The sequence below is a fragment of the Zalophus californianus genome, chromosome 13, assembly GCF_009762305.2.
Source record: "Zalophus californianus isolate mZalCal1 chromosome 13, mZalCal1.pri.v2, whole genome shotgun sequence".
Taxonomy (NCBI): Eukaryota; Metazoa; Chordata; class Mammalia; order Carnivora; family Otariidae; genus Zalophus; species Zalophus californianus.
Window position 1 is genome coordinate 80,597,751 of NC_045607.1, and position 23,111 is coordinate 80,620,861.

The 23,111-nt window shown below is 38.1% G+C and overlaps 1 protein-coding gene and 1 pseudogene across 1 annotated transcript in view; both read right to left on the bottom strand.

Annotated features, from left to right (window-relative positions):
• TMC1 (transmembrane channel like 1) overlaps positions 1-22,866 on the bottom strand; it is a 150,132-nt gene extending 127,266 nt beyond the window's left edge. Inside the window, exon 1 of the mRNA XM_027616273.2 lies at positions 22,786-22,866. Coding sequence (XP_027472074.2) covers positions 22,786-22,801 — 16 coding nt within the window. The 5' untranslated portion in view covers positions 22,802-22,866. The remainder of the gene's footprint in view (positions 1-22,785) is intronic.
• On the bottom strand, positions 2,080-2,399 carry LOC113934753 (annotated as a pseudogene).
• Positions 22,867-23,111: the final 245 nt, after the last annotated feature.

The window sequence follows — 23,111 nt, forward strand, 5'->3', positions numbered from 1 at the left end:
TAAATATATAAAATAAAATAATAAATAAATTAAATTCCTTTTAATAAATCAATAGATGGTAAATGATAGTGAGAGAGAGATAACCTACTGGTCTGTTTCTCTGGAGAACCCTAATCCAGACAGTCTTTCTATTCAAGATTACCAGAATAGAACCAAATACTAGAAACAATAACACAAGATATAACTTGACAAGTTCCAATAGAGAAATACAAGCAGAAGATCTGGTAGAGTTCATAAGACAGAGGGGGCAATCATGTTCACTAGGGAATTTTAGGATATCTGCTCTTTGTTACAGTTCTTCAAATACTTCTGAAAACAGGCAGAAGACTAACCAGGATAAATAAATGTTTCACTATCTGATTTCTTTTGGATTAATCCCAATTCTTTCAACACCATGGCCATGAAGAAGAAAGTTTGTTTCCATGAGTAGCCAAGTACTGAGAAATATGAAAAAAGAAGGTCTTTTGTTCATCTGGGTCCCTAAAACTATTGCATTCATACCATAGAACTACAAAAGACAACTCAGAGTTTTCAAGTAAGCAACTGCCTTAGTGGAAAGATCCCAAGTTAGATGAATATTTGTGTTTTGGCTCTGCTACAATTTTATGCCATCTCATAACTTTGGACAATTTATTTAAATTCTCTATGCGTTGGTAAAAGGAAGAAGCAATAACAACTATACAGAGTTGCTGTGAAAATTAAAACTATAATAAATGCATATGATGTGGGGGGCACCTTGGTGGCTTAGTCAGTTAAGCGTCAGACTCTTGATTTCAGCTCACATCATGATTTCAGGGTCATAGGATCGAACCCCATGGGGCTCTGCACTCAGCGAGGAGTCTGCTTGGGATTCTTTCTCTCCCTCTGCCCCTCCCCACCCTCTCTAAAATAAATAATCTTTTAAAAAAAAATCAAATAAATAAATAAATGCAATGTATATAATATAGTGTGCCTGGCACATAGCAAAGGTTAAAATAATCTACAAGGGCTGTTAAAATGCTTTATACATACCTACACACAAAATTTTGACAGTTTTCACCTAAAATTCTAGAAAGACAAGGAAGACACATCTACTCTGACCTTTATCTTAATATCTGAGACTCAGCAAGTAGGAAAATTGCCATAATATTCAGTTTGGGATTGTATTAAAGGCCATTTAACCAAAAGATAAAGACAAGGAATAAAATATTACCCTAAAGTCTGTCTCTTGGTACCCTTATCTTCTCCTCACCATGCTTGTTGATGATGCCAACCAACATGGAAAGTCACGCTGCTTGAGCCAAATGTCAGCTTAACCGTCCAATTCTTGCTTGTTAGCAACTGGAGGAGCAATTACAAAAGGTTGAAGTTGACTCAAAAAGGGGCATTAGTGGCCATTGTGAATAATGGTTTTTTAGTGCCACGAAAGTTATAAAATTAGTTCCATACAGAGACAAAAATCAATAGACTCTGGAATGAGAGATTTGCATGTTCTCCCTCACCTAGCTTCCAAATTCAAGAAGTGGTAGTACCCTGGCATCCAGAGGACAAATTATTACACCTGAGTGGCAAGAGAAAAAAAAAAGGTGTAGGGTGAGGAGCATGTAGTAGTTGGGGGTGGGGGTGCCAATAATTGACTTTTCTAAGTGCTTCCAGGTAATGCTAATGTTGCCAGACCTCAAATCACACTTTGGGAACCAACACTAAGAGGCATCCAGAGGGAGTGGGGAAAGTTAATCAGCATCTGCCACCTTCTTTTAGGAACCATAACTATTATGACCTAGAAATTGTTTTTCTTTGATTGTCTATCATTTTTTTAAGCATTTCAGTTATTTTTAGCTAAAGAAAAACAGCCTTTTCCAAGGGTGACAAAGTGAACTGAAGGTCAGGAGGAAGTAGGGTGTGGGCTGCTCAAAGCTCTTGCTCCAAAATCTGGAGGTGAGGAATGAAGGCCCTCCCAAGGATTCAAGGGTGATTGGCCAGCAGAGGGATGACTTTGGTGACTTTTGTCACTGGGTTGGTCTAAGTAGGCTCTAAGGTGATTTCCACCTGCCAGTCGGTTGACATGATTAAACATTATTATTCTTGGGGGCTATTAAATTAAGGAATGATGCAGGGAGCCAAGAGAGCGGCTTATTCAGTTGGATTCTGAATCACAATCAGGAAATAGTCTTTCTCTGGTGGAACCATAATTTCATTTTTCTTGGAGCGAATTCGAAGGAAGGTGAGGTCATTCTGGGGGTCGATTTCATGCACTGTGCTCCAGGCCTTCAAGATGTTGTGCATGAGGTGGGCATACTGTGTGGTGGTGGATTCTCCATGGTGCTCTTGATGGGAATGCCTTCTGTGTTCACCACGATGATGCCCTGTACTCCCTTCTGGCTCTGAAGTCGCTTCAGTGTCTCCTCCACCTCTGCCATCTCCAAACAAATGGGTAGCTCCGCGACGCCGGCACTCCCTTGATTGTCTATCTTTATGCCAATTTCATACTCTCCTGATTACGTATCATTACGATGAGCATTGGGGGGGGTCTTCCAACTTTGTCCATTCTTTTCAGATGCTTGCTTCTTCTAGGTCCTTTGCATTTCCATATAAATTTTAGGATCAGCTTGTCAACTTATGTAGAAATTTTAAAAAGCCTGGTGGGATATTGATTAGAATTGTGTTAAATCTAAAAATTAATTTGAAGAGAACTGGTATTTTGATAATGTTGAATCTTTCATTCTACAAATGAGTACATCCATTTATTTAGGGCTTTTTTAGTTTCTTTCAGCAATGTCTTGTAGTTTTTAACATGTAGGTCTTGCACTACTTTGGTCAAATTTGTTTCTAAGTGCTTTGTAATTTTTTTTCTGATACTGAAATGATATTTTTAAAACTTCAATTTCTGATTGTTGTTTTTATACATTGGTCTGTAGTTTTGTGTTCTTGGGAGTGTCTTCATTTGATTTTGGTATCGTAGTAATCCTAGTATTGGAGAAAGTTGGGGAATGAAATACTCTCTCCTCTTCCTTCTTCCACAAAAACTTGTGCAAAGTCAGAATTACTCCTTCCTTGAATATGGTAGAATTATCCATGGAAATAATCAAAGTTTGATATATTCATTGTAAGACAATTTTTTTAAGATTTGTTTATTTATTTGAGAGACAGAAAGAGGGACAGAGAGTGAGATGGGGAGGGGCAGAGGGAGAGGGACAGTCTTAAGCAGACTCTTCACTGAGAACGGAACCCAACTCAGGGCTTGATCTCACGATTCTAAGATCACGACCTGGAGCTGAAACCAAGAGTCCAACACTTAACTGATTATGCCACCCAGGTGCCCCTGTTAAGACAATTTTTAACTATAATTTCAATTTCCTTAACACATGTAAGGCTATTAAGTTCAATTTGTTTCTTCTTGAGTGAGCTGTAGTAGGTTGTCATATAAGCAATGTGTACAATGTATCTGTTATCAAATTTATTGGCCCAAGTTGTTCATAATTTTGCCTTATTATCCTTTCAGTATCTGTAGAATTTGTAGCGATGCTACATCTCTCATTGCTGTCTTAAAATTGTTATTTCTTCTTGATAAATTTCAGATCATTTTTGTCATTGGTTTATTAATTTTATTGATCTCCAAGAATATGTTTTGGTGTAATTTTCTCTATTGTTTTTCTGTTTTCTATTTACTTCAGTTCTGATCTACATCACCTACTTTCTTCTGCTTATTTTGGATTTTATTTATTCTTCTTTGGTTTCTTAAGGTAGAAACAGATCCTTTTTTCTAATATAGGCATATCATACTATTAAATACCGTTTTAGCCGCATCTCAAAATTTTGAAGCTTATGTGTTTATTTAAATTCAGTTCAAAACACTTCCTAATTTCTCTTGATTTTTTATTTGGCCCATGGTTCATTTAGAAGTATAATATTTAGTTTCCAAATATTTTGGGATTTTTCACGTATCTTTTGCTTTAGAGTTCTAATTTAATTCCATTGTAGTTAGAGAATATACTTTGTATAACTTGAATCCTTTTAATGTGTTGAGACTTATGTTTTAGAATATGATTTATCTTGCTAAATGTTCTATGTACATGTGAAGAGTGTGTATTCTGTTGCTCTTAGATGGAGTTATATAAATGCCAGTTAGTTCAAGATGGTTGACAGTATTGTGGAGGTCTTTTTTTTATATGTTTACTGACATTATTTTGCTTTTTCTATCAATTATTGTGAAAACAGTGCTGACTATAACAATAGATTTATTTATTTTTCTTTGCAGTGCTATCACTATTTGCTTTATGTATTTTGAAGTTCTGCTATTAGGTGTATAAATGTTTACATTTTTTATTTCCTATTGATAAATTTACCTCTATCACTATGAAATAATGTTATTTATTCCTGATGATATTCTTGGTTCTAAAATAAAATGTATCCGTGGCACCTGGGTGGCTCAGCTGTTAAGCGTCTGCCTTTGGCTCAGGTCATGATCCCGGGGTCCTGGGACCGAGCCCCACGTCAGGCTCCCTGTTCTGCAGGAAGCCTGCTTCTTCTCCCTCTCCCACTCCCCCTGCTTGTGTTCCCTCTCTCGCTCTCTGTCAAAATAAATAAATAAAATCTTTAAAAAATAATAAAATAAATAAAATAAAATAAAATAAAGCTTATCCAATATTAATATGACCACTTCAGCTTTCTTTTTACTAGTTTAATACAGTATGTCTTTTTCCATCCTTTTATCTTTAACTTATGTATATCTTTATACTGAAAGTGCATTTGTTATAGGCAACATATAGTTGGATACTGAAATTTTTATCTAATCTGACAATTTCTAACTTTTAATTTGGATATTTAGACCATTAATATTTAATGTGCATACCTACAAGTTTGTTTTGAAAGCTATCTTGCTATTTTTTGATTAATCTTCTAGTTTCTGCTTTTCCCTTTTTTCAGTCTTTTTTTGGATGAATTGACTTTTCCAGTATTACTATTTTATTGACTTTTATGGCCTATTATCTATAATTAGTTAAATACCACTTTACTACTTAATATGGTGCCACAGAAAATTATATAAATAGAAAATTATATAAATACCATTTCATTTATAGTGTAAAATCTTATACCAGAATGTTTTCATTTCTTCTTTTCCAGACTTTATGCTGTTGTCACACATGTTTTTAAGTTCAATAATCTTTTCTTCTGCAATGTCTAACCTTACGCTAATCCATAAAGCATATGCTTCATCTCCCACATTGCATTTTTCATCTGTGGAAGGTGAATTTTGTCTTTTTAATTTCATCTATGTCTCTACTCAATTTTTCTATTAGCCTCTTGAATACATACAACACAATTTCATAACTGTTTTCATATCAATTATATCAACAGTGTCAATTATAGGATGATTATGTTTAATTGATTTTTCTCTTAACTATGGGTATTTTCATGCTTCTCTGCATTAGTGGTAATATTTGATTGCATGATAACCATTACGAATTTTTCCTTATTGGGTGTTAGGTATTTTTATATTCCCATAAATATTCTTTAGCTTTGTTCTGATATGCATTTAAGTTACCTGGAATCAGTTTTATCATTTAAGATCTCACTTTTAAGTTGCTAGTAAGACCAAAGCAATGTTTATCCTAGGACTAATATTTTCCTATTGCTGAAGCAAACACCTTCTGAGTACTCTACATGGCATCCCACGAATTATAAGGTTTTATACTCTTGCTGGTGGGAGGAGGAAACTCCCAGACCTGTATGAGCTCTAGGGATTGTTCCCTCTAATCCTACCGGGTGGTTCATTCCCAGCCACGTGAATACACTGATCATTAGTCAATTGAAGACTCAGTAAGAACACTATGCAGATCTCCAGAACTCTCTGTCTGTTCAGCTTTCCCTTCTCTGGGACACTTCCCTGGGCATTTTAGCTGACTTAATCTCCCCAAACTCTCAGCTCTGTTTCCTCAACTCTGGCAGCTCACTAGTCTCTACTCACATCCCCCTCCCTGTACTATGATCTGGAAACCCGCTAGACAGTCAGCTGTGGCAATAAACCTCATTTATTTTCCATCTCTCAGAGGTTACTCTCCTTTGTTGTCTGAGGTATAATGTCTTGCAATTTGTTATTTCATATGTTTTGTCCATTTTTATTTGTTTCACATAAAGAGTAAATTCAGTATGTGTACTCCATCCTGACCATGAGGAATTTATTCATTCTAAATGTTTCATAAGTGTCTTAAGTTGAGTTCTTTTTTTTTTTTTTTTTCCAGTACATGAGAAAAAATATGGGTCAAGAACTCTGGCTGCCTCCTATTCCTTTCTTTTGGTTTCACACCCAATTATCTCCAGGCAATTCGACATGGAATTACCAGTTTTGAGAGAATAGTTATATCAATTTACTATGAATCCACTAAGTAGAAATAATGTTTATAAATATTTTAATGACAAGCAGAAGTGTTTACAATCTATATTGTGCAAAAAGATTATTAAAATTCTATGTATCTATATATCTCAAATAAATGCCTTATGCAAAGATAGTGGGAGGGAGGGCAGGGAGTGAGATGAAATATGCCAAAATGTTAGCAACCGTATCTGGATGGTGAGATTGTGAGATTTTCTTCCTCTTTGGATCTTTTCTTTTTAAAATTATACAATAGATGTGTATTATGTTTAAAAAGACTAACTCGTGTTTTTGTTTTTATTTTTAAGAATGAAATTTAAGGAGATAAAAAATGAGAGATAATTTTAATGGAAAGCTACAGAAAGTCAAAGATTACTGCTTAGCCATGTCTCCTAGGATCTCAGGCACTCTTTTGTTTGGTCTTGCAGCAATAAACATACCCATATGTTCCTATAATGAAGGCCGAGATTATAAAACGTCTTGAAAAAATAGGAATTGAGCAGCCAGAATTTAGCAAACAATGTTTTATTCTCACAGTGTTAGGAAGAAAGGAGCCAACTCATAAAATGTTAATAGTGCTGTCTTCGGTAATGGCTAAAATGTTCCACCTTGTAATGGAACTCAGGAAAATGCTTCTGAAACATTCTGGAAGTTTAAAGAAAATTGATGGGAGAGAGCTTTAGTTAATGAACTCTACCTTCTCTTGGTTGCCAAATTAAGAGACCTCAGTGGACTATTTGATTCTTAGGTCAGGTTCCTTCCATGATCGTTTTACAGAGAAGAGAAACAGTAAGTAGAAAGGAGGTACAGAGAATTCATCCACTAATTCACTCAGTCAACAAGAATACACTTGTGTCTATGAGACAAAGCACTAAGTATGGCTTTTTATAGTTGAAGGAGCACCGTCTTGTTCTTAGAATCAAACAGACCTGAATTCAAAACCTAGCTTGGCCACTTCAAAAAGAGTAACCACAGGCAAATTTGTAACCCCCCTGAGGATCAGATTTCATTTCAACAAATCATGAAAACAAATTATCTCATAGAAGTGATGTGATCATGAAGTAAAATAGCAGTGTTGAGCAGATGGAAGGCATTCAAATCTATATTCATCCAATAAAATCTGGGCAGCTATAAGTGAGTAAGATATTCTCTTTTCATTCCAAGAGGTCCCCAACTAGCTAGAAGACAAGATATGTGCAAATAAAACAGCTGTTGTAGGTGAAATATAATTGAGCATCCTAATATTTACTATGAAAGATAGAAGCCAAGAAAGGGAAGACATCCCAAGGAGCTGAAATGGTCAGAGCATGTAGACTTAAACTGAGTCTCTAGATGTATGAAGACTTTTTTTTAAAAATTTATGTACACAGTTTTATATATAATGCAGCATCACGTCACATAGGACATTTACTCTTGTTTCATATACTCAGATACATTCAAAATAGTTCTTAAGGCTACAAAACAGAACATGGATACATAAACAAGAATATATTCAATACTTACAAAAAGTGAGGCTATAAAGCATATAAAGTACTATTTTCCTTTCAACACTTCAAAAGATATGTATACTTTTTTTTTTTAAAGATTTTATTTATTTATTTGAGAGAGAGAGAATGAGAGATAGCACGAGAGGGAAGAGGGTCAGAGGGAGAAGCAGACTCCCCGCTGAGCAGGGAGCCCGATGCGGGACTCGATCCCGGGACTCCAGGATCATGACCTGAGCCGAAGGCAGTCGCCTAACCGACTGAGCCACCCAGGCGCCCTGTATACTTTTTTTTAACAAGTAACATCACAGATGATCACATCTTCACATGCTTTTAAATATTATTTGTACTCAGTGTAAGGTTATAGCCATTTTCATACATAAAAATTTTCCTACCACTGTAACAATGGCAATTTTTAATCCACTCAAGCCATCACTCCCATCCTATAAAAGAAAAGCTGAACAAACTGAAAATCAACTCTTCTTAGCTCTGTTGGAGAATTGAGCTTCCCAGGGAAAACCGTTGCCCCCAGAATTGGAGAGACAGACAGGCAGAAACAAAAACAGCTTACCAGGCCAGAAATGCACAAGCAGAAACCACTGTGGGAACTGTTACTAGGGCGGAAAACCGAAACTGTAATTGACAAATTATTGGATGCTCCATGTGGACAACTCTGACAGTTAAAATGAATCTCTAAAAAAGAAATAGAATCGGCCAAGAGGAAGGACAGCCCATTGAGTGATGGCTGTGTTGTTATCTCAGTTTTAAACAGATTAAGTGGATGAACCCATTTAGATGTGGTGGATTGTATAGATGCACTTGTCTTTAAAACATCCCAAGATCCGACTGTACGTGGTAGTGAAGGGATCTTAGAAGGTGTAGATGCATAAAACAAAAGGAAAACAGGAACATTGACAGATGAGCGATTTCTACAACACTGTGAACATGAGAAAAAGAAAAGAGGTTTCTGGTTCATCCGAGCCAAACAATGCAGTGAAGTGGCAACAAAGAGAGAAGGAGCTGCCTTCAGCTGCAGATCTTAGAGACCGGAGGGAGAAACATGGGGTGAAAAACCACCCTAAACTCAAAGTCAGCTCTGCCAAGTTTCCCTCGCTGGTCCATCTCACTGAGGGGCAAGTGCAGCTGGACAGACAAAGAATCCAAAAACTATGTCATCACTAGCTCTCTCACCCTTCTTTAATTTTCTTCCTAACCCCGTCACCACATGGCCTTCTGTTATCTAGTTAGTTGTTCATTGATCCACTATTTATTTTCCCCACAAGCAAGCACACTCCAGGAAGACGGGGCCTTGGTTGATCTTCAACTCTTCTTCCTTAGTGCCTGACAAAGAGTAAGCACTCAGCCAACATTTGTGACAGGAATGAGTAAATAAATGGATGGATGGATGGATGGACGAACCAAGCCATGAATGAACAAAAGGGATATCACACAGAAACTTCCTTCTAGTCTCAGACTTAGCACATTTTCCCCTGAGTCTTGGGGGCTTTGGATTAGCACAGGAAAATTTTCCAAGAGGAAGGAGTACCATGAGCAAAGTCACATGGAAGAAAGAGGCACAAGCCACAGAGAGAGTCAAGATTTGCTAGACTAAGTTAGGACTGCTTCTGTGGGGCTCTTTCATAATTTTCTTATAGAAGATCCTCTATTTTCCTTCACTGGACCTCTCAGAGCTCTCAATATCAACATACTTCTTAGTGTAGCTATTATAAATCTTTCCCCTTGAAATTTCTGATTTTTTAAATTTGCCATCTTTGGCTCTAGTGTTCATGCAGGCTGGCAGCTCTGTCCCTCAAACAGCCCATCCCTCCATCCAGAGGAGATGCAACTGCAGAGGATCAAAGTCATCGGAGGGAACCGCAGGCTGTGTTCCCTACTTCTACCCAGCATTATGCAGATCATTTTTCCTCACAGGGAAAGCAAATGTCACTCACTCATGAGTGGGATAATTTCCCCTCCTAACAATCGGTGCTGCTAGCTCACGAGGATCTAGCGCCCTCACCAACATTTGGACATAGACCAAAAGAAATTTATGGGGGAACAAAAAACTAGACAGATTTTTTTTTTTAATGAAGAAAACTACTGAAGGTTCATTAGATTAATCTCCAAGTCTGTAAACTAAAGTGGCATCATGGTGCTAGACATAACACCCAGGTCTCCTGACCCCACAGCCTGAGTCACCCACTGCCGGAGTCGTAGGTTACAAAGAGGAGCTCACAGTGACTTATTTCAGTTTACAGATGCTTCTACCCATCCCATCACAGGTCACTTGAATGCAGTGTTAAAGCACCCTGGATGTGATATTCTACCTGTGAAATATCTTTGCACTACTTTCTATTGCAACCTATTTAAATATGTCACTGAGTCTAAAAATAGACCTACTTCCTTAAGTCCTGCCTTTGCTTCCATATAACCTACAGAGGAAAATAGTACCAGAGGCCAAGCTCCTTTTCTAACGCCTCCTGCAAGCATGAGCTAAGAACAGGGAGTGAAGTCCCAGACTATAATTACCTCCTCTTATACAACCTGAAAGCAGGTCTCAGGAGGTGTCTTAAAAAACCTAGTTTCCCTCACCCATTATGCCTGCACCTATGCTTTATAGTTGGCCATTCACTCAATAAATATTTACAAGGTCTTAACTATTCTTGTTGCAGTAGGGGATATACAGTATTAAAAGTCTGCCACGTCCCTGCTTTCCCAGAGCTTCCAGGGTAATTAGTGACAGGATAATACATCCTGAGTTTCTGGAAGAGTCCTGGTTACAAATGTTTTGCAAACTATAATATTGCAAAATTTTCTATTTTTCTTTATTAAAAAAGCAAGAAAAAAAGCAAGAAAGTGTTGATTAGTAAGTGAGCACACTCTAATATTAAAAAAACAAAAAACAGAAATCCAAAACTTTTGAGTGCTATTAAACATCAAAACATAAAAGACGGGATCTGACACATGCAAAACCTTCCTAAGGAGACAGAATGGCTCCTAAAGCAGAATAAATAGCCAAAATGGTAGTATTAATAAATGTAAAAAACAAAGGGGTCAAAAGAGAAAGTGATCAGAAAAAGAGGCACAGAAAATGGGAAGTCAAAGAAGAAATAATGTTAGTGCTTATTTTTTTTTAAAGATTTTATTCATTTATTTGAGAGAGAGAGAGAACATGAGAGGGGGGAGGGTCAGAGGGAGAAGCAGACTCCCTGCTGAGCAGAGAGCCAGATGTGGGACTCGATCCCAGGACTCCAGGATCATGACCTGAGCCGAAGGCAGTCGCTTAATCAACTGAGCCACCCAGGTGCCCAATGTTAGTGCTTATTAAACATTATCCAGTTAAAGAGATACAAATCCTGGAGAAGACAAGCCATTCCAGTGTGTGTGTGTGTGTGTGTGTGTGTGTGTGTGTGTGTGTGTGTGTGTGTGTGTGTGTGTGTGTGTTTCTGCTGGCAAAACTGGAATGCTCCATCAGACCTGGCTGAAATATCCCTCAAGTCTTTTCACGGGCTCTCCAAGCAACATGTGCATTGCAATCTGCTTCCCCATGTAAATTTTCTCTAAGGCAATAATGTGTTGTCCAGCAAACACAAACCATCAGTTTAGCAACTAGCCAACTGGCCACAACAAGCTCACTTCAGTCTTGAAATTTTTCAAGCTCACAACCTAACAAAATACAATTTAATTTTATAAGTGTATTTAAAAAATTATATAAAGAAACTCACAAATTGAAAAAAAAAAGATCTGGCCAAGTATGTCAATATTTGGAAAAAATAGTCACCAGCTGTATAAAGGACATAAATAACATCCACTCCAAAGCACTTGGAGAAGAGTAATATATAAGTGATGAATATTTAATGCCACACGAAATATGAAGAGAAAGAAATTATGTCTTACTGAGGAAATCCAGAAAAACATCACAGAGGAGGTGGTTATCAACTGAGCCTTGAAGGATGGATAGGAAAATGATGAGCAAAAACTGAGAGGAGCTAAGGTGATTACTCCCAAAAAATAAAACATAGAGGTTGGAAAAACGTGTTCAATATGCCGGAAATGGAAAGTAGATCAAAGGGGTTTGATATGAATTTAAAATAAGACTAAGTTCAAATGGCAAAAGACCATGAGACACCAGACTGGGGAGTCTAAACATTACATGAGAACAATGTAAAACCAACTAAGCTTTCCGATGAAGGAGGGGACATAACGGATGATATTGTAGGAATTAGGCAAGGCTAAAAAATGAGCCAGAGCTGCAAACTGCAAAGCACTCTTTCAGCTACCAATAATTTACACTGTAGTGTGAAAATATTGTATTGATAATTTTATGAGAAACTCAGATACGTCCATGAAAGGAAGCTAAAATAAAAGGTGGAAGTCAGAGAGCTTTGGAGGACTGGATCCTAGATCACATTGTATTATCATAATATGGGGAAGGGCATGAATCCTGGGCTGTTTCACATTTTGACTGAAACTTACAAGTCCTCACCTGCAGGGTCCAGGAGACAGTTTTGCAAGAAGATCCTTGACAGGAAGGTATTAAAGACTAGAATACATTTATTTCAGAAGTGTTCCACAGGTGAGTATTACTGAGATGTATCTATATGCAAAATCTTTCATGTGGAGTCATAGAAACTCTGGAGCTCTGAAAAACTGTGTGTTTCGGGAGAGGGCAGAAAGGCAAGAAGACTTTACTTCTTTGAGTCCAATAATTTTTTAAGGTGGATAGAACTGGGGAAAGAGAGTTTATTGTATTGGTCACCGCTTCTCAAAAACCAGATGTTTAAGAACAGGAGAACTGACCTGAACGCAAGTCAGGAGGTTCAGCAAAAAGGAAATATATTTGAAGTTGAGAATTCCATTTCACAAAATCATCATATGTGAAGGCTTGGGCTTTGTAATGTTAACTTGCACACAATACTGGCTATGAAGTGCAAGAAAAACAAAACAGTGACTGTTGCTGAGAAGGCTGTTTAATTCTTTATTACTCGAAGTGTCATGGTGTGGCATAAACGAGGGACCCATTTCCAGTTAAGACTTTAAGCAGAAAATAGCATTAACATCAAAGGGGGAGAAAGGCCTCTTCGATCTACACAGTGTGTAGACCACCTTCCCCTTCAAGGAGGACATGAGGAAGAAGACAGAACATTAGTACTCAGGAGTAGAGAAGAACTTGCAGCATCATGAAGTCATTCTCACAGTTAGAAAGCAAAGATTGCGAACTCTTGGTCATAGGTTATTAGTAAGAAGAATCGCAACTAGAGATCTCAGCTAAGATCAGGCCAGGAGCAGAATGGAGCACAGAGAATGGTGGATGAGCCATACCACCCTCTAAGCAATTCCTTGGCTGTCCTGCTTAAAGGTTTAACTAGTTCCCTTAAGAGAAAGAACTGAGTATTTCTATCAAAATCTACTATGTGCCCTACTAATTATAACTATATTCACTTCAATAAGTGTAGATCATTTAATTAAAGGGTAAATATAATGCTACCTTAAATCAGGCTCCATTGGATTTCATTTTCCCAGCCCTGGATAATATTTTAGACAGATTCCATAGGTTTTATAGTTATAAGAACCACCTCACTTTGATCATTCATACCCATTTTCTGGTAGTAAGGTATTAAAATACCCAGTCCAGTCTAAGTTAAAACTGCAATCTCACAGCCTATTCAAAGATTCTCCCCTCTCCTCATTCATGCCAACAACTGAGGCCTGGAGACCTAAGTGGGGAAGGAAATGGAAGCATATCTTTGACCACTTCTCATGACCTATGCCTCCTTTTCTACTCACTATGTAGCTTCTGGTTCTTGCCTAGAATAGTAGAACGAGTATTAGAAAGACAAAAAGTTAAGTATCTTTACTCACACTTAGTGGCTACCATGTCTTCTTGTGGCCATCCATGGCCATTGCATGGGGAAATTTGTGAGTTCTTCAAAAACCATCCCTTTTGCCCTGAGGGAATCCTCACACTATGGTTTCTTGACTTGGTTAATGCATTTTCCTGAGGGCCGTTTGCAATACCCAAAGGACAGCCCAGGAGTTCACACCACACGCAGCCTCTGTATCTACATAATCCTCACCCCAGCTGGCAACCTTCTTGGGTGAAGAATCTTCAAAACCAATCTCTGTTACTTTCCACAGCATCAATTTGACCCAGGAGGAATATACGAATCCTTGCCTTGATAAATTACGGAAATGTAACTTGTTTTATCAAGACATATTCCTATTTGTGGGCAGTACATCTTGTACACTCTTAGCAGAAAATTGTCTAGGACAGAGAATGAAAACTGACTAGAAAGAAAGTCAGGGAGAAGAGAGTTAATATTTATGGAGGACCTCCTATATATAAGTAAGTTGAACTAAAAGAGGTGAAATGATTCGTTATGGAGAGTAATCATCGTTTTATTCTCCCAGTCACTCTGCTTTTATGGGAACTTTTCTACCACCTCCCCGACATTTTCTGTGAACTGTACCCTGACATAAACATACACATATGTTGTCACCCACATGGCTGAGAAAATGAAGGCTTTGGTCACTCTTGGCCTTGGCCTTACCTGTCATGTCTACTACAGGAGGGAGAAAACCATACGCAGCCAGAAAGAAGAATGAAGCATATTTCCCGGAGTGCCACATTTTCAGGTTCTATCTGAGCTTGAGACTCAATTTCATTCTTGCCTTTGGGTTCCATGAGTCACCCCCTGCTATCTTGTAGCTTGAGCTAGCTAAGCTGGAATATGTTGTCTTCAACGAAATTGCCTTTAACTAATACACCCTCTCAAGATCTAAAGGCTGCAAAGGTAACAAAGATCCAAACTCAGGCCTGCATGATTCCAACATTTGTTCCACGACCCACAATGCCAAGAGATAATACTATGATGTGCTGATAAGAACAAGTGCAGGTCTGGGATGCATAGACAGAATGCTAGCAGTCAGAATATACTCAGAACTCATCAAATTCATATCTTCTGAATGTTTCAGCTCAGCAGCTAAGGAATGGTCAGAATAAATTGAAGAATGTTCACTAGAGAGCCATAAAAGAAGATTAAAGAGTTGGAAATGAGAAAAAGCACATAGTATGTATTGCCTCTACAATTCAATCGACACTTCATATCCTCCATCCAAACATCTTTCTCATTATGGTCTTATGCTGTTTTTTAATATTTTCTGTCTTTGTCTCATTTCCCCCCAAAAGCTTCTGAGCTTCTCGACATCATGTTTTTTGTTGTATTCAATAAACAATAAATATTGTGTTAAATGAGCTAAAATTGAAGGTACACAGCCTATTCATACACCTGGGACTAAGAGAACAATTTAATAATTTGTTATGAATGTCTGCATTGATGGGAACTGACTTCTCTCCATACCATAACCAGAAGAAGAGGAAGAATTCTCACCTACTAGCATGAGATAATTAGTTAGTATTATGGATAAATTTCTCCAAATTGGAGCAATCATTGTGGAATATGTCACAGGAGGAAAAGCCTTAGAGATTCGGCTTCTTCAGAGGGGTATGTGTCATTGTCTGGGGCAATTTTGGTTTTGATCCTTTTAATTTCTCACTTAGTAAAGGTTATGGACTTCATGACTCTTCTTTAAGTCTCTCCAAGACCTATAAAGACATCAGACAAGAGTGGAATTTCATTTTTTCCCCATTAGAACATACCATGTGTATAAACCTCAAAATTATGAATACTGGCATATGGAACTCAGATACTAAAAGTTTATATCTTTAGTAAAGACCAGGCCCATGAGAACTACTCCAAAGGAGAAAGATATTTTGAAGATGTCCTCAATTATCTGCTTACATCATCTAAAAGGTTTTTTTTAAAGATTTTATTTATTTGACAGAGAGAGACACAGCGAGAGAGAAAACACAAGCAGGTAGAGTGGAAGAAGGAGAAGCAGGCTTCCCACAGAGCAGGGGGCCCAACATGGGGCTCAATCCCAGGACCCTGGGATCATGACCTGAGCCAAAGTCAGACGCTTAACGACTGAGCCTACCAGGCGCCCCTAAAAGTTTTGATAACTAGAAGGAATCCTCAAATAATTAAGTCAAAGCATACTATAAACACGGTACTGAGGTTTTGCTTCCAGCTACAGTGAAATAAGTAGGAATGAATTAACCCTCTTACCTTAAGCAACTAAAAAGCCAGACAAAATATATGAAACATTTCTTTTCAGACATTGCTGAACAGACAGCCCAAAACAGTGATCCTGGAAAGAAAGGGAGCAAATGAGATGAGCCCTGACATGGCCTGATCACTATGCCTAAGGAGTTTCTAGGCTGCAACATAGAGAGAGGGACCCAAACAGAGGCTTATGGTCTCACTGAGCTGAGGGGACATAGTTCTGTTTTCAGGGAGCCCAAAGTAGCTAGAATGTGTGAGGTGAAATACCAGAAATAAAAGAGTAGGCAGAATAATTTCTGGAGCTCACAAGAGACAGGAACAGTTGAGGTTTTCCACTAGGCAGGGAGGAGAAACCTCCTAGTTCATGGAGCATTGGTTAGAGCCCTTAGAAAGTCATTGCCTAGACCAAGTTAAATCTACTAAATCTACCCTGAGCTCACCCTAACAGAGCTGAAGATCAAATCTCAAAAGTATCTAGCTAATTTGAAGTAACTTAACTGCATCCCAGAATATAATCCGACAATATTTAAAGGAATACCAAAGAACCCAGGACCCAAAAATGTAAAATTCAACATCTCCAACAGCAAATAAAATAATCACCAGGCTGACAAAGAAGTTGGGAAATGAATACCTCCCAACCAAGAGAGCAATGAAAAGAATCAATAGACACAGAAATGCCAGAAATGTCATAGATGATAGAATTAGCACACATTAATAGTAAACCAGCAAATAAATACACTCCATGTGCTTAAGAACATGACGTGAAAAAATAAAAAATATTGTGAAAATATAAATCAAACTCTAGAGATGAAAAATAGGATATCTGAAATGACAAATACACTGGATGCAATCAACAGTGGATTTGACATTGATGAAGGTAAGAGCATCAAATTTGAAGACAGAGATTTTACCCAAAATGAAAGAAGTAAAATAGAAGATTAAAAAAAAATGGAAGAGCATCTCTGACCTGTGGGATGAAATTAAATTATCTAACAAAGATGTAATTGAAGTTCCAGAAGGGGGAGTCAGAAAAAAGTGAGGAAATAATGGCCAAAAATGTTTTAAAAATTTGATAGCAACTAGGGCACCTGGGTGGCTCAGTTAGTTGGGCATCTGACTCTTGATTTCAACTCAAGTTGTGATCTCAGGGCCATGGGATTGAGCCCGGCATCGGACTCTCCCTGGGCGGAGAGACTGCTTGGGATTCTCTCTCCCCCTTCCCTTTGCCCCTTCCCCAACTGGCCCGGGGGGTACTCTCTCTCTCTCTCTCTCTCTCTCTTAAAAAAAAAAAAAAATTTGATTGCAACTATACACCAAAGGTCCAAAAATCTCAGTGAACTCCAAACAGAAAAAGAGTTGAATAAAATTATACCAAGGCACAGCATAAACAAATTGCCAGAATGAACAGTAATAATGAGAATACCATAAAAACAGCCAGACAAAAGAGACACAAGATAAGAATGATCACAGACGTCTCATCAGAAACTATGAAAGAGAGAAACTTTTAAAGCACTTGAAAGGGAAAACAAATAAACAAAAGAAAAAGGGAAAAAATTGTCAGTCTATAATTCCATTCCCACCAAAAAATATCTTTCAAAAAATTAAGGTAAAGACTCTTTCAGACATACAAATCTTGAGAGAAGTCATTGCCCACAGACCTGTCCTACCAGACATACTAAAGGAAGTTTTCAGGCAGAAGAAGAATGATCCCAGAAGAAAAAAAAAATGCATCTGAAATATGGAAGAAAAACACTGGAAATAGCAAATATATGGGTAAATACAAAAGACTTTTTTTCTTATTTTTCCAAATTTCTTTGTAAAGATAATTGAATGTTTAAAGCAAAAATAAGAATGATAGATTGTGGTTTCTAATACATATGGAAATAAAATGTACAAAAACAGTAACATAAGATACAGGAGGGGGACATGAAATTATACTACAATTAAGTTTCTTAAAATATCTGTAAAGTGATATACCATTATTTGAAAGTACAATGTGATAAGCTAAAGATGCATATTGTAAACCTACCAAAATAGAGTAACAAAAAAAGATACAGCTAATATACCAAGAGTGGAGATAGAATGGTTTAAAAAAATACTTAATCCAGAAAAAGGTAAGAAAAGAGAATAAAGAACAAAGAAAAGATGGGACAAAAGAAAGAAAGTAGCATAAAACATTCTGAACATCATTAGTCATTAGGGAAACGCACATAAAAGTCATAGGGATGTACTACAACACACCTTCTCAAAAGGCTAAAATTAAAAAGATTTACTTGCAACATCCACTTTTCGTGAGGATGCAGATCACTAGAACTGTCATACATCGCTGGTAAAAATACAAGTGCTATAGCCACTTTGGAAAAGAATGGAGCAGTTTATTTATTTACTTATTTATTTATTTGAGAGAGAGAGCACATGCGCATGCATGCACACATGAGTGGGGGGAGGGCAGAGGAAGAGGGGGAGGTGCAGAGGGAGAGGGGGAGGGGTGAAGGGAGAAGCAGACTCCCTATGAGCAGGGAGCCTGATGTGGGGCTCCACAGGGGGCTCAGTCCCAGGACGCTGAGATCATGACCTGAGCTGAAGGCAGAGGCTTAACCAACTGAGACACCCAGGTGCCCCAAGAATTGGGCAGATTCTTATGAAGTTAATCAATCACTTGCCATACAACCCGGAAATTTCAATCCATATATTCACACAAGACTTATATTCAAATGTTCACAGCAGCTTTATGCATAATGACCCCAAATTGGAAACAATTAAAATGTTCAACAACAGGTGAATGGATAAACAAACTGTGGTACACCCATATAATGGAACGCTACTCAACAATAAAAAGAAACAAACTATTGGTATATCTAATAATGTGGGTAAATCTCAAAAGCAGTATGTTAAACGGAAGAAGCCAGGCACAAAAGAGTACCTACTGCATGATTCCATTTACATGAAATTCTAGAAAATGCATAGTAATCCATGACAAAAAAGCAGCATAGCGACTGCCTGGCTCTAGTGGTGGAGTGTAGGGGTGGTTGGGGGTGGAATGTATGGATTTATGCCAAAGAGAACTAAGGAACATTCGGGAGGAGCAGAAGTCTTGATGGTGTTGGTCATTATAGCACTATGTATATATTTGTCAAAGCTCGTTAAATTGTACCTTTTTAATGTGTACAGTTTATTGTGCATACATTGTATCTCAACAAGGCTGGTTTTTAAAATGGAATCAAAGAAGTGGAAATAAGAGTGTCAATAATTTATCATTCCCTTATCATCCGTTGGTCATCACTGATGGGCATTTCAAACCCAAGAAGTGCTGTCCATTGCAGAGAAATCCTGAAATCACAGGCCCAGTGAGAAACAAATGCATCAATGTTCCTAATTTTTAAAGGCCCTCTGTACCTTGTAAAGCAATGTTTTGATTCTGGTTTTGTTCCGACAACCGTTCAGCACTGACCCGAATATATTAATCTATAGACTCTTTGAGAAGGATGACTCTGCCACATCACATTCTTCTCAGAGCACATGAAAAGAATCAAATGCGTTGTTCGTTGAAGTGACCAAATAAATAAGTGAATGAATAGAAGGAATTTCTATGATAATTTATAACTCTAACACTTCTATATATATTATTTATCTCTTTAGGAAATGCTGTCTATTCATCTTTAAATATAGTAAGACATCATCTATATGAGCATCACAAATTTAGAACCTTGAAGAAGCTGTATAAGCAGAGCCGGGGTTTATTTTGCATTGTTGGGGATAAAAGCATCTGACCAAACAACAGTGTAACAACATGACAATGATCGCCACCCTCATTTTGCACATCATTTCAGGGTTTACAAGTGGCCTTCACAAACATTAATTCATTTAAAGCATTTAGGAGCACTATTTTTAGCAAAAGGCAGCTTCTAACTATAAATAACAGAATCTGTTCATGCACTGAAGAAAAATTTCTAAGGGCTTTTCTAGTTAACACTTTGTTAATCTGTTCTAAACAAAGACAGAGAGAGAGAGCGTGCAACATGATTACATTTTAAATTACAACCCAGAATTATCATCATCTTTACAAATGGTTAGTCTGCACTGCAAGATAGTTCTTCCCAATACACCGGTGCTCTTAATTGACCATCAGTCCTCTTCCTGGAAACTCTCCACTCCCTTAGCTTCTCTGATCTGCAGGATCTCCGGTTATCCCTCTGACCCATCCTTTCTGTTTCTTCAGTGGGCTTACCCTCCTCCAGTCACCACTAAATGTGGAAGTTGTCCCCCTGGCTACCCTCCCTTGCTATGCTATACACTCTTCCTGGGAAGTTATGTGATTCTAGGAACTTCAACTCCCAGCCAAAATCTCTATCACCAGAAAATACTTTGCAGATAATCAAGCCATACCCTCAACCAAACCTTTTCTCCCCCCAGAGTCTTTTACTTATTGGAATTTCCTTCTACTCTGCTGCTGAACCCAGAATCACAAGAGCCATTTTTGACACTCCCTCTCTCATCTTCCCACATTCATTCTCACAAAGTACTAGTATTTCCATATTCTAAATGTTTTTGGAATCCTTCCTTTCTGTGCCAGACACAAACCTCATGGACCTCATCAAATTCCTTCCAATGCTTCCTTCCTTCCTACAGCTCCAACAGCATCCCAGTCCCAACCAGTCACCTGCCCTTGGAGCACCAAGCACCCAGCAGAGTCGACCACTAGCAGGCCCAGAGTGTTAGGATCTCTGTCACTTCCAGGCTTGAATGGAACAGCACACGGAGTGTGGCATCTGGCATCTTACAGGATCTGGCATCTTACAGGAATGCGCTGTTGCCGGGGGGCGGGTAACACAACACAGTGATGGGTTGTGCTAACTCCATGAGGTGAAAACAGGAGACAGGGGGGATCAAGGCAGACCAGTTTGCCTTCCTTCATCTCTTCATGGGCTACCCATAAGCAGTTTTCTCTTGTGCCCTGTCTAGGGAAGTTCAACATGCTGAGCAATGCACCTGCCAGTTGACCTCCTATGGCCCTTCCCAGCGTGTTGAAAGTGGTAGCCATCACAGTAAGATATCACTTGTTATCCCTCCACATCTAACCATCATGGTAATTCGTCACTACATATTATATAGAGCCTAGCATGTCATAGGCACTCAATAATGGAAACAATTATTATGATACTATGATATTATGTAACCAAAATAGGCAATGCTATTGTTCTTTTAGTTTCTTATGAAGCCAGACCATTGTCTCAAAAACTGCATTCATTATGTATCAATTAATTTGTATCCATTTCGTTAAATATAAACCAAACATAACTTTCATAGACAAAGTCTGGAAGAAGAAAACCAAATGTCTACAGTAATCTATTTGTGGTGGGATTCTTTGTTTTTCTTTAATACGCTTTTCAAAAATTTACACATTTTTCTGCCACAAGATATATTCCATCCACTATCAAAATAAAATGATTAAACTTTAAAACATCCATTGTTATGAAAGCAATAAGGTTAATAAATGTTAAATAATAGCATGAATAAACAGCAAGAATAATCAATGCCATTCTTACTTGTTTAACAAAATGGTTGGCATTTAGGAGAGCTTGTGTAGCCTTATTGCAAGTTTCTGTAAGGATTATTAGATCGGAAATGAGCCTGAAAACATTATAACTACCAAAACCAGGAACTTGAGGACCCAGGTTGGAAAACCCTAAAGGGGCTGAATTCGAACATCTTAATAAGATTTAAGCACTGTCCTTATTAATGGAAAACCAATCCCACCCTATTAAAAGCCAATATGCATCTTTGGGCCATTTCTAACAGTTTCTTTGAAAATGCGTGTAGAGCCTCACAAAAGTGGTTGCTTTTGTTTTTGTTTTCTGAAAACTTTGACCTACTTTGATAATGATATTCCTAAGCCTGTCCAGATGTTTGACGTCAATAAAACAACTAAGCCTATTAAATAGGATCCTGCTCACATTCTCTAGACACAAGCCTGAAGCTCGGTGACTTTAATGGATTATTTCTAAGTGAGGTCTCTGTCTCCTCTTTCCATTTAAAGATTCAACAAGTCAGCTGAAGAAAGGACCAGGACCAGGGCCATCTGGATTCTATGGTTCTATGCCGAAAAGCAAACATGTATTTCCAGGTTATTCCCTAGTTGAAAATTCTACCCGTTTGTCTTTTGGGGACTGAAATGAGGCTGCAAACAGAGCCAATGTAAGCTCAGTAAACATCACAGAGTGACAGCCAAACATGCTGCACACTATCTCCAGGGTACTGAAAATGTACCCCTGTGACAAGTCACAGCAACCAAAAATGTGTGTCATCATATCGCTCTGCTTTTCACATACACCCCCCACAGGAGGGTTTTATGCCTCTTTTCTTCACTTTCTCTGCCTCAATTCTCTTCCCTCTCCCCTTCAGCTTTACTTACTTCAGAACTGTATTTAATTCACTAACTGCATCAGAACTGGTCCCCTTCACAAAGCTGCGCCCCCCCCCACCAATCTGACAAGAGGTCCCTTGCTGGGACACAGAACCCCCAGTTTCAGTTGTTGCTCTGAACCTCAGTGTATTTTGCTTCCCCACACTGTCTCCCCGAATGAAAGAAAGGTAAGTTTGAGCACTTACTAGTTGGTGAAACATATGTCCATTAAAGAAAAGAGATTAAAGGAAAAAATAAACCCTTTCCAATTTCTCAAGACCCAAAAGGTCTCAAACCACAGAAATATAAAAAAAGGGAAAACCCAAAGAGGGAAGAAAAATTCTGGAAAAAGTCTATTCCAAGTTCCCAATCTCTAAGGAAAGTAGAATATTCTAGAACCAGGTCTTTATTTTGAAATACCTTTCTTGGGTGGCATCGTGATGGTGTCCTGTCAGAGTGTCTTAGCAGCCAGCTGACTTAATGAAGGATGACAGGTGGAAGGGACAAATGTTTCGGGTTTGGTCCAGCACATCCACACGCTTCTGCCTGTCTCTGAAAGTGCTCCCTGGTGCCATTTCACAGTCTGAAACATAAGAAGGTACTAATTCCCTCGCCATTAAATTTTCATGAATGTTTAGTTTGCCATTTAGGGATGGAGTACTCAGGTCAAAAGGGTTGTATTTGGGGCTTGCGTTTGAAATAAAACTAAACTGATCGTGTAAGCTATATTCAAAGCAAATCTGGCT